Below are 15,122 nucleotides of genomic sequence, written 5' to 3' on the forward strand. Positions count from 1 at the left end.
TTTTGTTTTTATTTTTATTTTTTTTTTGAGACAGGGTTTCTCTGTGTAGCCCTGGCTGTCCTGGAATTCACTCTGTAGACCAGGCTGGCCTCGAACTCAGAAATCTGCCTGCCTCTCTGCCTCCTAACTCATCCCTCTGTTAAACAGGCATTTTTGTTGTTCACATTAAGGTGCTAGATACTCTCTCCAGGATGTGAAGATGTGGAGGATGACAAAAAAGGTCCTTAAACGTACGGAGACTGAAAAGGGAAAAACAAAACAACGGCTTTCCTTTTCATTGTATGCGTAGTGCGCGCGCACACGTGTAGACATTTTGTAGACACTGACCTTTGACTCTCCATCCTCCTGCCTCAGCCTCCTTAGCCCTATATATACTACCATACCAGGCTAACAATGTTTTAATTACCAAGAAAGGAAGCTGGTGCAATGACTTGGGCCAGGCAGCCTCTTGGAGCATCTCTCAGGCCCTTCTGTTGGTTTGAAAGATGTAGCCCAGGGTAGCCTTGCACTGTGTAGCTGAGCACTAGTCTCGAACTTCTGACCTCCTAAGGGTTGTGATAACGTGGATTTACCACCAAGATGAATTTAGTTCACGTTAAAATTTACTTTGCTTCATCCTAAACAATAATATCTATGAATCCATGGGCTGAGTGTGTGGGCTATAGATGCTACATATTAAATAAATACAGGACTTGAGAGGTGGCTCAGTGGGTGAGAGCACTGGCTGTTCTTTTCCAGAGGTCCTAGTTTGACCCCAGTGTCCACATGGCAGCTCACACTCACCTATGAACATGTAGTTAGTTCCATGGGATTTGATGCTCTCATCCAGTGTGCAAGCATACATGCAGACAAAACATGCATATACATAAATACGTAAACTTTAAAAACCAATCAACATATTGTTATAAATAATAAAGAATGCAGCCATATCTACCTGTGTTTTCTTTTTGCTAAGTAGAGCAGGCTGGCCTAAAACTCAAGCATTTCCTGTGTTCTGGGATTACATCTGCCACCTCTCTGGGCCTATAGTTTACTACATTGTCACCAGTGGTATCTATACCCACGTTGAGGAAATGCTGCATTAAGGCACTTGGCTATCACCACAGCCCATAAAAAATGTTTTACACACACACACACACCAACACAAAACAAAAATCTGTGATTGCTGTGAATTCAGTCCAGCCTGAGTTAGTGAGATTTAGGACTGTACAGTAAGGACCTCTCTCCAGTTAAGCAAACAAGAAAAAAAAAGGAAGAAAGAAGGGAAGAAAAAGAGGTCACAAGCCACTGAGAAACGCCTATATTCCAAGGACTTTGACTTTCCTTCGGACAGTCAGTAATTGTTTATTTGTCATGTGTTAGGGAATCCTGTGTCAGGGGCTGAAATGTTGAACAAGGTGTGTCTCGTGCATGAGATATGAAACCTAGGGAATCAGATACATATCGTTGGCAAGGAGTACCATAACGTCAAGCCTGTGACCTGCTATTTCCAACTAGCTTCATTTATCCACTATCCTACAGTTGGCAGTAATTGATGACTATCCTTACCATATTCCCATTAATACATTTAGTTAGTAACATGCTCTGGGGATAGTTGTACTAATGGTATGGGCCAAAGATATGAAAATGAGTTATTCCAGAAGCATCTAGAATATAACAAGTAGAATATAAACTTCACTACTGTGGCTTAACATTGCGACTTAACTTATAACAGTGGAAAGTGAGTCTCAGCGCTGTGGATCTACAGCAGCAGATACTGGATCTCAGTAATTCGGTCTATAATAGTAAACACTGGGTAGACAATGCAGGGCTTTAGTTTCCAAAGTCTTGTCTTTATCTGTTGCCTTTCAAGCACTGGGGGCAATGAGCACACAGGGAGTAAATGTCTGGGTGGCACCTTTTTAGTTTATACAGAGCTCTGATGGTGCATTTAAAACTGCATGCAGTGATTTATCCACAGATGCAGTCATAGTTATAAGAAAGGACGGGCAAAGGGAGAACTGGACAGAGTTCATCTCCACTTTATCTTTTTTTTTTTTTTGAGATTTATTTATTATATGTAAGTACACTGTAGCTGTCTTCTGACACTCCAGAAGAGGGTGTCAGATCTCGTTAAGGATGGTTGTGAGCCACCATGTGGTTGCTGGGATTTGAACTCTGCACCTTTGGAAGAGCAGTCGGGTGCTCTCACCTGCTGAGCCATCTCACCAGCCCTCTCCACTTTATCTTTTGTCTTCTGAGACTGACTCGTTCAGTAGCCCTGGCTGGTCTGGAACTCACTTATATAACCCATGCTGGCCTTGAACTTGTGACTTTGTAAGACTATAACCATGCTCAGCTTGGGTAGTGTTTACATAAGCAATGACCTGGATGTGGCCGAACAGTACATTGAAAAGTCTAGCACTGGGGGGTGAGGGGGTGGGGGCAGAAGCAGGAGCACCAGGAATTCAAGATCATCCTTGTTGGACATGGCAGCCCATGCTTGAAATCCCAGAACTTGAGAAACAGAGACAAGAGAAACAAGAGTTCAAGGTCAGCCTTGAACATAGTGCATGAAAAGGTAATCTAGACTACATGCGAATGGGTCTTTAATTCTTTTCTTCCAGTGCTGGGATTGAAGCCAGAGCTTTGTGCTTGCTAAGCCACACTGCTATTCTATTGAGCCACCTCCCCAACCCCAAAACTTGGTCTCTTTCAGTTTGTTTCTTTCCTCTTCCTCCACTTCCTCCCCCTTCCTCCTCCTCCCCTTTCCTCCTCCTCCTCCCCCCCCCCCCTTAAGTGGTCTCTACTCAGTGTATTTTAGTATCAGGACTGTTATGTGATAATCTTCCTCCCCCCCCCCCCATTTCCCAAGGTTTCACTAAGCTAGCCCTGGATATCCTAGAACTTACCATGTAGTACAGGCTGGCCCTGAATTCACAGTTGTCTGCCTCTGCCTTCCAAATACCGGGATTAAAAGCATATGTCAGAATGCCTAGCTGAGAGACCCTTTCTAAAAAAATAAGACCTTCGGTTAAGAGCCCTTGCTACTCTTCCAGATGACTAGAGTTCCTGGCACTCATGTGAGGTATAGGTGGCCCATGACCCCCTATAACTCTAATTCCAGGGGACAAACTCTGCTGGCCTTCATGGGCATCTTTGGATATACATATAAGTAAAAGGAATCTTTAAAAACAAACAAGGCCATCCTAGATTACAGTATAAGTTTGAGACCAAGCTGGTATCAATATGCAACCAAATAAAAATAAAATAAAATAAAATAAAATAAAATAAAATAATATGCACATTGAGGTGGAGAGGTGACTCTGGGGTTAAGAGCACTGACTTCTATGCCAGAAGACCCTAGTTCAAATCCTAGCACCCACATGTTAGCTAACAATTGTTTGTAACTCCAGTTCCAAGAGGACCCAACAACTTCTGGTCTCCAGAGGCATTGCACCCACATGCAGGGGTGCAGACATCTGTGCAGGCAAAATATCCATACACATAAAATAGAAGTGAATATAATTCTATCCATCCATCCATCCATCCATCCATCCATCCATCCATCCATCCATCCACCCACCCATCCATCCATCTTTAAAAAAGCACACAAGTCATGCTAATAATCCCAGAAAGGCTGTGGCAAGACAATTGTTTTGAGTTTGAGGCCAGCTTGAACTACACAGTGTGACCCTATCTCAGAATAACAAAACCACAAGATCATAATTGTACCTTCTGTATAGGATATTGTAAAGATAACCCACCTAAAAATAAACTTTTAGTGACTAGGGCTGTGGTGAGGGGAAAGATGTGATTCTATGGCTCTTGTGTAGCCTTTGCACTTGATTTGCTTAGGTACCTCCTTTTAAAATAATAAAACTGGGCTTAAACTTTTAGTTTTTTTTTTTGTTTGTTTGTTTTTTGTGGGTCCAGACAAGGTTTCTCTGTGTAGCCCTGGCTGTCCTGGAACTCATTCTGTAGATCAGGCTGGCCTCGATTTCAGAAATCCACCTGCCTCTGCCTCCCCGAGTGCTGGAATTAAAGGCGTGCGCCACCACGCCCAGCTTTGTCTTAGTTTTAATTGTGTGTACTTGTGTGTGCCGGGCTATGTGCGTACGAATATGAGTGTAAGTAGAGTTACAGCTGGTTGTGAGCTGACTGACGTGGGTGCTAGGCACCAGTTGTCAGTCCTCTGGAAAAGCACTGAGCATTCTTAACTGCTGACACATCTGTCACGTCCTGTTAATCACTTATTTATGGGCATTGTGTGTGCATGTCTGTCTGTGCACCATGTGCATACTTGGTATGCACAGATCAGAAAGGGTCTCAGATCCCGGAAACTGGAATTACATATAGCTGCAAGCCACGATGTGGGTGCTTGGAATCAAATACTGGTCCCCAGTAAGAGCAGCCAGTGCCTTTAACCCCTGAGCCATCTCTCCAGGCTCACTTTTTAAGGACAGGTTTCCATACTGCTGAGATGGTCTCCAACTCCTGCGTCCACCTTGTAGGTTCTGAGATCACAGACGTACACCACCAGACCTTAGGTTCCCAAAGAGCTGAGTAGTAGTCACCTTAATCTAATGGACAAATAAGTGTAACTTGAAAAATAAATGAAAAAGGAAAACAAATTTTTTCTTTCCAAAATTTGGAGCTGAGTGAAACCAGGGACATAATAAAAGTGAAGATGTGAAAGGGACAAATGACGAGAAGCTCTTTTTTAAAAGGCCACTTTATTGTTAGAGATAGATCCAAACTCAGTTCTCCGCAGCCCTCCCCTCACTCCCACAGCGGCATCACTGGGCATCTGAGATGGGCGTGGCCTGTCACCAGTCTGGGCTGGCCTTGCTCAGCCAGCTCCAAGCTACCTGCTTCCGGTCACGGTCACGTGGCCACATGAAAGACACATCACAGCTCACAAAGATCCGCGGACAGTCTTCGAATTCCCCCACGGTTACTGTACATCCTTGTCTTTGTATTATTGTACAAAATAACGTTAACCAGGGCAGGCTAGCTGTGCGGTGCCACCCGCGGGACCTCCTTTGAGGATTGTCGCCCCTCAAATACGACTTTTTTATTGCAGGGAAACCTCTGAAAGTTGTTGCTGTACAAAAAGAAAACTCTAGACAGTTTTAAGACTAGCAGCCACTTAACGCTGCCTTAGTTCATTTAAATTCTTTCCCAAAAATACATTCCTAAATATACAAACTATACAATCTTGTCATTTTAATGCTGGTTTTTTGTTTGTTTGGTTTTTGTTGTTATGGTTGCTTTGTCATTTTTTTTTTTTTAAATAATAACAAGAAAACCTGAAATAAAAAAAAAATCTGTTTGTCTTCAAACCAACACGAGCGCTCCGGGGCTTGTGACTCAGTACCTTCATATAATGCCTCATAAATAACGCTTGTCACAGTCAGCCTTCACAGCATGGTCCGCACACGCGTGCACGAGACAAAGGAAATACTTTTCTGGTGGTCAGACGTCATCTGCAGAGAGAGCTGGGATGTTCATCCGAGGCCGGGTGAAAAATGCCATTTTCTCCCTGTGATGGAAAACAGGCGCTTTAACTCCCCACTGGGCACATAGGTATCGGCGGGATAAAGCCTTCTGCTCCGGGTCAGGGCGTCATGTATCCCAAGCACACAGTCTGCCACTGCACGACACCTTTGCTGTATACTGTAGGATACTTACTGATAGCCCTGGCTACTATTAAATGCTGTTAGCATGCCTGAACTCTGGCTGTGAAATCTGAAATCTATGGACCCTAAGCATGGTGGTACACGCCTCTAGTTCCAGCAACTTGAGAGGCTCATGGACAAACATAGTTTGGGTCCGTGATTTTGAGTTCCTAGTCACATAGACCCATCTTTAAAAACAAACACAGCCGGGCGTGGTGGCGCACGCCTTTAATCCCAGCACTCGGGAGGCAGAGGCAGGCAGATTTCTGAGTTCGAGGCCAGCCTGGTCTACAAAGTGAGTTCCAGGACAGTCAGGGCTACACAGAGAAACCCTGTCTCGAAAAACCAAAAAATAAATAAATAGATAAATAAATAAATAAAAACAAACACATGCGCACATACACACACACACTGTCAACTATCCTTTGCAGCAAGTGACATAGGAGACATAATCATGCCTGACCTATTAGCATGATCAAGTACCTTTTGCCCAATACAGGAAACACACACACACACACACACACACACACGCATATATATGTGTGTGTGTGTGTGTATACATGAACATTGGTTTATTTTTGTTTTTTTGTGTGTTTGAGGCAGGGTCTCATGGAACACAGGTTGGCCTTGAACTCACACTATAGTGGATAGAGGGTGAAATCTATCCCTTTGCGTTGGAAGGCCCGCACCAAATGACATCTGTGACGCACCTCTGACATGTGTAGGCCCAGCAAGCACACAGCTGTGATTCTATTAGGCAGGCTAGCAAGCAGAGGCAGGAAGTTAGGTGAGCATCCATTGCACGCCACTCCCCTCTTTATCACCAGGTACGAAGAAGGCTGAGAGGAAAGGGTGAGGCAGGTGGCTTGTTCATTAAACAAGAGCATCTCGCAAACTGGGCTGAGCTGTGTGCGGACTGGTACCAGAGCACCACAGTGCTCACAGCATTATGGGAGCCTGGCAGAGGATGAACATCTGTTCCCATGTACGCGACAGCTCTGCTAGCAACACGGGCAGTCAGTGCCCAGGAGCAGGGAACACGAGGCCAGCAAAGGTGATAAGGGCCAGGCGGGCCGGTGGGGTAGCTGAAGGCATGAGACTGGGATTCCACGCACCTGAAAGACTGCACTTCTGGGGGCTCCTTACAGCTCTGGCCCCGAAGCCTGTGCACATCCTTGGCAGCAGCTCTCATCATCTTGTCCGCTCGCAGCTCGCTCTTGTGCTCCCCACGATCCACCTGGGAGGCAAGGCAAGCAAGAGTGTGCTGTGGGGAGAGAGTCCTCCGGCCAGCAGGAGGCGCTGTTAGCAATGCAGAGTCTGTACCACAGAGTCGGCATTGTGTAGAGGGATAATGGGCTATGTTCACATCATCCACCGATGACCACTGAGGACCAAGGCAGGGAACAGAAGCCTCCTGTGCCTGAAGGAACTGTGACAGGACACGCCTAGTGAAATGTGTTTCTTACTACTACTCAGGCACTTGGGAAGGGAGATTTTACAGTAGCCTTGATATTACAGACTGAGAAAATAACTCAATTTTGTTTGACTTTTGATATTTGTTTTTTAAATTTTATTTTTTTGAAAAAATGCGTTTAGTTTTATATGAGTACCCTATCTGCATATATACCTGTGTGCCAGAGGAGAGCATCAGATCCCATTACAGATGGTTGTGAGCTGCCATGTGGTTGCTGGGAATTGAACTCAAGAACTTCTAGAAGAACAGCCAGTGCCCTTGAAAAGGTCAGCTCAGGAACTTTGGGAAGGTCATGAAACACATGTCCCTCCAGAAGGGGGGGCTAATTAACATTTCTCAGACAACAGGGTAGAACCGACCTGCGGGTGGGAACACGTTCCGCAGGACTGACAGTTGCCCACCTTTAGACAAGGGAAGTCCCTAAAGACCCATCAGTTTAAAGGGTGCACTGTTCTGCCAATCGCATTGTGCCTAGTTGCAGATGCTCTGCTCTGCCCCTGGAAACCATATAAAAACTCCCCAAATGGGTGCTGGGCGTCACCACCTCTTCTTTAGGCCTCGATGATCCCAGTGCAGTGGAACAATAAATTCCTCTTGCTTTTTGCATCCTCCCTGGCTCCACGTGGTTCACTCAGGGGGTCCCCAGTAAGCTAAGGCTCCCTGGAGTCTTATACCCTTAACCACTGAGCCATCTCTCCAGCCCCTTTCTTTTGTTTATTTTTTGGTTGTTGTTTTTGTTTTTTGTTTGTTTGCATTTGAGACAGGGTTTCAGTCTAGCTTAGTCATCTAGACTAGAATTCAGTGTATGGTTTGGGTATTGAACTCCTGGTAATTCTCCTGCTTCGCCCTTCAGTTACGTGCATGGCCCACCTGGGTAAGGTGCTTGCTGTATCTGATGAAGGATTCATGGTGAGTGGGGCTGAATCATAAGCACCCACATAAAAAACATCAACAGAAACACCTGTAGAGCGAAGCCGAGGGCGGCCTCAGGGAGCCCGCAGTGGGATCAGAAGATGCCGAGAAGCATCCAGCCAGCGGTACTCACCCTCTTCTCCAGCATCCTCAGTAGCAAGCGGAAGCGCTCGTCTTCACGCAGCCACTGTGGCAGCTCCTTCTCCCCGTGGTTCTTGGCTTGCTCCAAATGCTCCTTCAGCTCCTTCAACACTGAGATCTCCTGAGTCAGTTGGCTGTGCCAGGTCCTCGTGGCCTGCAGGTCTAGTTCTAGGTCCAGCGAGGTGCGGATCAGACGCTCTGTGCGCAGGGACTTGACGGAGGAAGGCTGCGGGAGGGGGAGGGGGACGCGGGGGGGTGGAGATGATGTTCATAGCCGCCAGAGAAACCCACAGATCCAAGTCCCCTGAACCCCAACACCCGGCTTCCTTTATGTGCAGACGCTCTTCCCTTGCAGAATACACTCTCGCAGTCACACAGGATGTGCACCATGTACCAGGGGCTCCGTCTTCATGCAGCTTCAGTTCCCCTCTTTCACAACAGCCCTCCAAGGGCCTTGCTGTTAGTGTCTACGCAGCCAGAGCTCTGGGTTAGAGTGTGTGGAGCATGGTGGGAGAACTGAGATTCTCGAGCAGAGCCTACTGCATTTGCATTCTGTGAATGGTGCTCTGTGCTAACCTGCCTTCAGGTTGTCTCAATGCATATTACACTGGGCAACGTCTTGACTATGTGCCTCTAGTAGCCAGACTCGGCTGAAGAATTCGGTTATCTGCGACACTCTGTAGCATGGTTTTGCTGCTGATTTTTTTTTTTAATTAAAAAAAATTTCTTTTTCTTTTAGGGGTAGGTTACAAGGATGGAGGGCTGATATGGAAGAACTAGAAAATGAGTGGGACTGGGGTGCATGATGTGAAATTTACAAAGAATCAACAAAAACTTAAAGAGCAGAGCAGGGGAGTGGTGGCGCAGGCCTTTCTTTAACCCTGGCACTCAGGAGGCACAGGCAGGGGATCTCTAGAAATTCAAGGCCAGCCTCATCTATAGAGAAAACTACAAGACAGCCAGGGCTACACAGAAAAACATATCTCAAAAAGAAGCGGGCGGGGGGGGGGGGAGGAGGAGGAGGAGGAGGAGGAGGAAGAGGAGGTTTAGCTATGTGGCAGGAACAGTGTGGTGAGAAGGGTTAAGAGACCTGCTGGAATTATTTCAGGGTTTGGACCAATCCATTCCTGAAGGCAGTCTCACAGCCTGTGGATTTGCTACGTAGAAAGAGGCCAGAGCAGCGAGAGTTGAGTCATATTGGGCGTCTCCCCCATCTCTCCATCTTATCACCTTGAGATGGGGTCTCTCACTGGACCAGGACTTGCCATTTGTTTAGGCCTGGCTAATGAGACCTGTGTCTCCACCTCACCCCTAATGCTGGGGTTACAGACAAACACTGCCATGTCTGGCTTTTTATGTGGGGTTTCAAACTTGAGTCCTCATGCTTGTAAAACAAGTGCTCTCACCCACTGAGTCACTTCCCTAACCCCTGACAGCAGAAATGTAGGGAGAGAAAATGTGGAGGTTCTAGAGTATTTTTCCAGAGTGAACATCTGTCTGTCCATCTGTCTGGTCTATCATTATGTGTGTGCATGTGTATGTACACCCAAGAGTGACTGTGTGTGCATGCATGGTGCACGTGAAGAAGTAAGAGGACAACTGTGTGAAGCTGGTTCTTAGACTTTCCCGTGGGTCCCCAGGAACTCAGGTCATCAAGGTTACACAGCAGGCACCTTTATCTGCAGAGCCAGTCCACCGGCCCTGTCCTACCCACTCCCCTTTTCCTGACACACCAGCCTCTGGCTATCCACAGACCTTCCCCTGTGAAGAGCAGCAGGCACAGAAGGAGCTTTAAGGCGGCTCTTACCCGCTTCATCCTGACACTGCGCCGCTCCAGGGAGTTTCGCACAAAAGGTGGCTTCTTGGACAGCGTAGAACTATCACTGTCACTTCGGTTCAGCTGCAAGAGAGAAAGCAGAGGAAGTCAGGCATGGGAAGTGTGTGTTCTGGACACCCTCCCTCCCCAAAAGGTCCAGTGGGGACAGGGAGAGATCACCTCCCCAGATTCGACCCGGGCGCTGAGCTTCCTGTCCCAGGCTTTGCTCTGGACTTCCCATCCTTTTACGGTGACCACTGGCTAAACTTGCATTAGGCGTGGTGTGTGCCTTGTCTCCACATGACCCTAAATTAGATGAGTCACCTTGGGGTATTCTCACGACTCTGTGCAAGGGCAGTCACCATGTTCCGTGCAGGGCATAAAAGCTCACGGGTCATAGAACCCACCCAAAGCCACGGAAGAGCTGCTCAGCGGGGTCTGATGAGGTACCATCAGTGTAGGATAGACTGTCCCTTTGTCCTGCCATGCAAAGAGCTGCTTACACCCACTTGTCCCTGTCTTCTTTGGAGACAGATATTTGGGACAGAGATAAAGCTCAGTGGCATAGCATGAGCTGAGTATATGCCAGGTCTTCAGTACTGCAAGTGAAGAGATGTGCTGGGGGGTGGGTGGGGGGCGGAAGGAGGATGCCCCAAGGCCAAGGAGACACTGCAAAAGTTGGGCTCAGCCACCTTCCCCACTCAAATCCCTGCATCGGCCATTTCTCATGTTTCCCCAGAGTCCCCCATTCTCAGCTATGACAGCCTTTCTCCCGCAGGGGAAGACGGGTGATTTCTTGATTGAGCCTTATTTCCTAAAGGGGCAGGGTTAGGTGCATTGTGCTACTGCGCCAGCCCGGCAGCTGTCCGTTCACTGCTGAGGGTCTCTAACGAGAAGCTATTAGTGTCATTATTTTCATGGCTATTCATCATGATTAAAGATAACAACACTAACAGTCCCTGTGCCAGGCAGAGTCTGAAGCAGACGAGACACAGGGCAAACGGTGAGCACATGGGTGGAGGCCCTAACCCCACACTCAGTACCTTAGTTATAGCTTCAGTGCAGACAAACGTTCCAGAGCGACAAGGGTGGCTTTACAGTTTACAAGCAGAGGTCGCCATGGCTCAGTGTGCAACAACAGACCCGAGCTGTGCACAGCACTGTGCAATTCATGTAGAGACGCTTACTGGTTGCATGGGGGACCTGAAGACAGCCTCCCACTTAATTGTTTCAATTAGAGGTGGCTATTTATTTATTTATTTATTTATTTTATGTATATGAGTACACTGTAGATGTCTTCACACACACCAGAGAGGGTTACCCATTACAGATGGTTGTGAGCCAACATGTGGTTGCTGGGAATTAAACTCAGGACCTTGGGAAGAGCAGTCAGTGCTCTTAATTGCTGAGCCATCTCTCTAGCCCCAGGACAGTGGATCCTTAAGACACCCAGATGTTTATATATTAAAGATCAAGTTATAAGACAGCAGGGAAGGCTACATTCATTCTTGAACTTCACTTTTTGTTCATTTTAGTTTTTGGAGACAAGGTCTCATGGAGTCCAGGTTGGTCCTGGACTGTCTATGGAGCCAAAGCCGGCCTTGGCTCTCCTGGCTCCACCTCTTCAATGCTGGAATCACACAACTATGTTATCCTGCGAGTTTTAAAAGTCACTTCTTATTCCCAGACATCCTAATAGGTTTAATCTTAAACCTGATAGAGAATCACAGTGATTTCACGTCACAGGGAGCATCCAACTTGGTGGTTGTAGGCCAGTAGCTCCTGCTTGTCGGAAGGGTGAGGCAGAAGGATGACAAAGTCAGGGTTGGCCCGAGTCCTAGAGTAAGTGCAAGGCTGGTGTGGGCTACAGAATGAAAGCCTGTCTCAAACGAAAAGGCAAAAAGACCGTGGCTATACCTTGGTGTTGGAGGGCTTGCGTACCAACACCAGGCCCTGGGTTTAATTCCTCTGTGTTATGAAATAATAATCATTAATAACTAAAAATAAAGCCATGGGAGAGAAAGTCAGAGGACTGTGTACCCTTGGTCAAAGTCATCCAAGAACAAATGACAAAGTGCTGTTGAAAACATATACGTGCTGTGGACCGACCACTGCAGGAAACAGAATTCACAGTCCCTGTCCTGGATGTAGAAATCCAAGACAGAGCAACTAAGCAAGTGACATGAAGCTAGTGGAAAGAGCAATGATCAGGCCACAGGAAGCCTTAGAGGAGGTAAGGCTGAAAGGCAGCAAGTGGAAAGCTCCGTGCCCTGAAGACAAGTAGGCAGGCTCACGGAGCCTCAGTTTTTCCATCTATAAAATGGGTACAAATGCAATGGGCCTTACAGTGTAGTTTGTAAGATTAGTAATGAGAGCCAGGCAGTGGTGGCACATGCCTTTAATCCCAGTTCTTGGGAGGCACAGGCAGGTGGATTTCTGAGTTTGAGGCCAGTCTGGTCTACAGAGTGAGTTCCAGGACAGTCAGGGCTACACTGAGAAACCCTGTTAAGAAAAACCAAAAAAAAAAAAAAAAAAGAAGATGGAAACAGTGTTGTGGGTAATAGAATTTGCTGCCCAACATTCCTGTCAAAAGCCTGGAGTGGCCTGCCACACGTGTACCTGTAAGCCCAGCCCTCTTGGGGTGGAGACAGGAGACGTGTAAATATGCTCTGCACACATCTAACCATCCCCCACCCCACCCCCAAAACCAAATCAAAACAAAAAGCCAAGAAAGAAGGAGAGAAAAAAAGGTTCCAGCCCAGCCCAGGACAGAAAAATTACATTTTGTAATTCTCAGTCAGAAACAAGGCTGGTCTCTTGGTAGAGGAACTGATGCCTCCAGGTCTTGTTTCCAAGGACCTTACAGGCTAGGACTAGCCTGTCATTGCATCTCAGTTCAGCTCAGTTTGCCAGTGTTGGGCCTCACACATTGAGGCAGGCTAGTTGCTTGCGTTGGATGAATGCACCACACCTGCCCGAATCTGGGGGTGGGGGAGGGAAAGCTCCCACGGCCACTGCAAGTGGAGAAAACAGCAGTCCAGTCAGAGTTTGGGTGGCAATGGTGGTAGGGGACTGATAGAAGCATCAGGATAGAGTACCAGTCCTAGAAGCCATCAGGCACCTGAAGCCACAGACAGCACCCATCCCGTGTTTGTTTACATGTTTCTCCCATACACACGTAACAATTAAGGCATGATTCATAAAATCAACATAGTTAGAGATTGGAAACAACAGATTCCTACAGATCCCAGCAACTTCGGCGTAATAGTTTTTTTTTTTCCTTCACGTCAGAAGAACGTTTGCCTTTTCACTAGGGGAAATCATGACGGCTCCTGGGCAGTGGCCTCAATGGCAGGCCTCGCTGCTCTTGTCTTTTGGGTCATTATTAAGTAAAATAAAGACTACTGAATATAAGCACTGTGATACCTTGGCGCTGAAAACAGATGGCTATTGGGGCTGGACAGATGCATCAGTGGGTAAGAGCACTTGCTGTTCATGCAGAGGACCAAAGTTTGGATCCCAGCAGCCATCTCAGGCAGCTCCCAGCCATAGCTCACATCTCTAACTCCAGCTCGGGGAGATCCAGCAGCCTTTTCTGGCTCCCACAGACACCTGCACTCGGGCATATGCTGGCACATAGACACCCGTATTCACTGAAGAAGGAGAGCTGGCTACTATGTAACCGATGGGCTGGGAGCACAAATGAGGAACACGTCACTGATAAGCTTCTATTTTCTATTTCTCGCATGTAACAAAACCTCAGCTATAGCCTAATCCCAATGATAAACAAGCATTAACTTCCCCTGGTGTAGGCAACCCCTGATTTCCCTCGGTGTGACTTCTGATGAGTGGCATTCATTTATTTGATTTTTCACTGCATGCTCACGAGGTAGTTGATCTGCAAAAGCTGAGGTCTTAGCTGTCACCCCAAAGGCTTCTCTAACTCCTTCAGCCACCATCCCCTAACCCCCGTCAGAAGCACTGATTGATTTTTCTCTCTCTTGTTTGTGAGCTGACTTAACCGTAGCATCCTTCGCTAGAACGCAGGGTCTCCAACATCAGTGTTCCATGACTTCAGGAAATCCCATATTTCCTATAAGCTTTGCAGCCCATATGGGCTGGGCCTGCTCCCACAGGTGCTGACTAGCTTGCAGCTCCACCCAGAAGAGGAGGCCTCCATTTTCACTGGGAAGGACTTGGAGGTGGCCTCCTGGGTCCCTGGAAACCCCTCTCCCCTCTTCAAAACGGGAGAGGAAGGCTGTACTGATCCATACTACTCAGTGGATCTGTAAGGTTCTGGCAGGGAAGGCAGCAGGCATCACTTCAGCCCAGCACATTTACCACAAGAGGTGGTGGCCCCCACCAAACCCAGGCTGATCTTGAACTCCCAAACTCCAGATCCTCCAGTCTTAGGCACCCAACAGCTGAGACCACAGCTATGCTGGGCATCTCTCAGGTTTTGTGTCTTTGTACCTTTAAAATTTTAAATCGCAAGTGAAGCTGCCACTTCCTGTTGGCTGTAATGATATTGTTTCAAGGCATATTCTTCTTTCTTTAAAAAGTTTATTTTCTGTCTGTGTAGTGTATGTGTGTGTGTACATACATATACTGGAAGATTATACAGGGCGTGGTCCTCTACCACTCCGTGCTTTACTCCCCGTGAGACGAGGTCTTTTAATGACCCCAAAGCCTGCAACCTTGGCTAGGTTGGTTGTTAGTGAGGGTTTCTGTGCCCAGTGCTGAAGTTAAAGGCACATGTGGCTATGTCTGGCTTTTACACAGGGGCTAGGGGATGCGAACTCAGGCTCTCGTGCTTTCACGGCGACTGCTCTTACTCACTAAACCGCATGCCAGCTGATTTTCTTATATCGATCACTGAGGCCCAAGGGATGGGCCTGTGTACTCCACATGAAGAGAGATGAAGTCCAACGGAGTCAACTTACCAGAGATGCCCAAGACACACTGTGAGAGTGAGACACACTGTGAGAGTGAGTAAGACACACTGTGAGAGTGAGTAAGACACACTGTGAGAGTGAGACACACTGTGAGAGTGAGTAAGACACACTGTGAGAGTAAGACACACTGTGAGAGTGAGTAAGACACACTGTGAGAGTGAGAC

The 15,122-nt window shown here is 47.2% G+C and overlaps 1 protein-coding gene across 1 annotated transcript in view; it reads right to left on the minus strand.

Moving 5' to 3' along the window:
• Nucleotides 1–5,056: 5,056 nt before the first annotated feature.
• Nucleotides 5,057–15,122, minus strand: part of Wwc1 (WW and C2 domain containing 1) — a 137,142-nt gene continuing 127,076 nt past the window's right edge. Inside the window, exons 20-23 of the mRNA XM_021211689.2 lie at nucleotides 9,995–10,087; nucleotides 8,180–8,413; nucleotides 6,776–6,897; nucleotides 5,057–5,524 (exon numbers count right to left, since the gene is read on the minus strand). Of these exons, the coding sequence (XP_021067348.1) occupies nucleotides 5,458–5,524; nucleotides 6,776–6,897; nucleotides 8,180–8,413; nucleotides 9,995–10,087 (516 nt within the window). The 3' untranslated portion in view covers nucleotides 5,057–5,457. The remainder of the gene's footprint in view (nucleotides 5,525–6,775; nucleotides 6,898–8,179; nucleotides 8,414–9,994; nucleotides 10,088–15,122) is intronic.

Source organism: Mus pahari, chromosome 14, assembly GCF_900095145.1.
Source record: "Mus pahari chromosome 14, PAHARI_EIJ_v1.1, whole genome shotgun sequence".
In the NCBI taxonomy this organism is placed as follows: domain Eukaryota; kingdom Metazoa; phylum Chordata; class Mammalia; order Rodentia; family Muridae; genus Mus; species Mus pahari.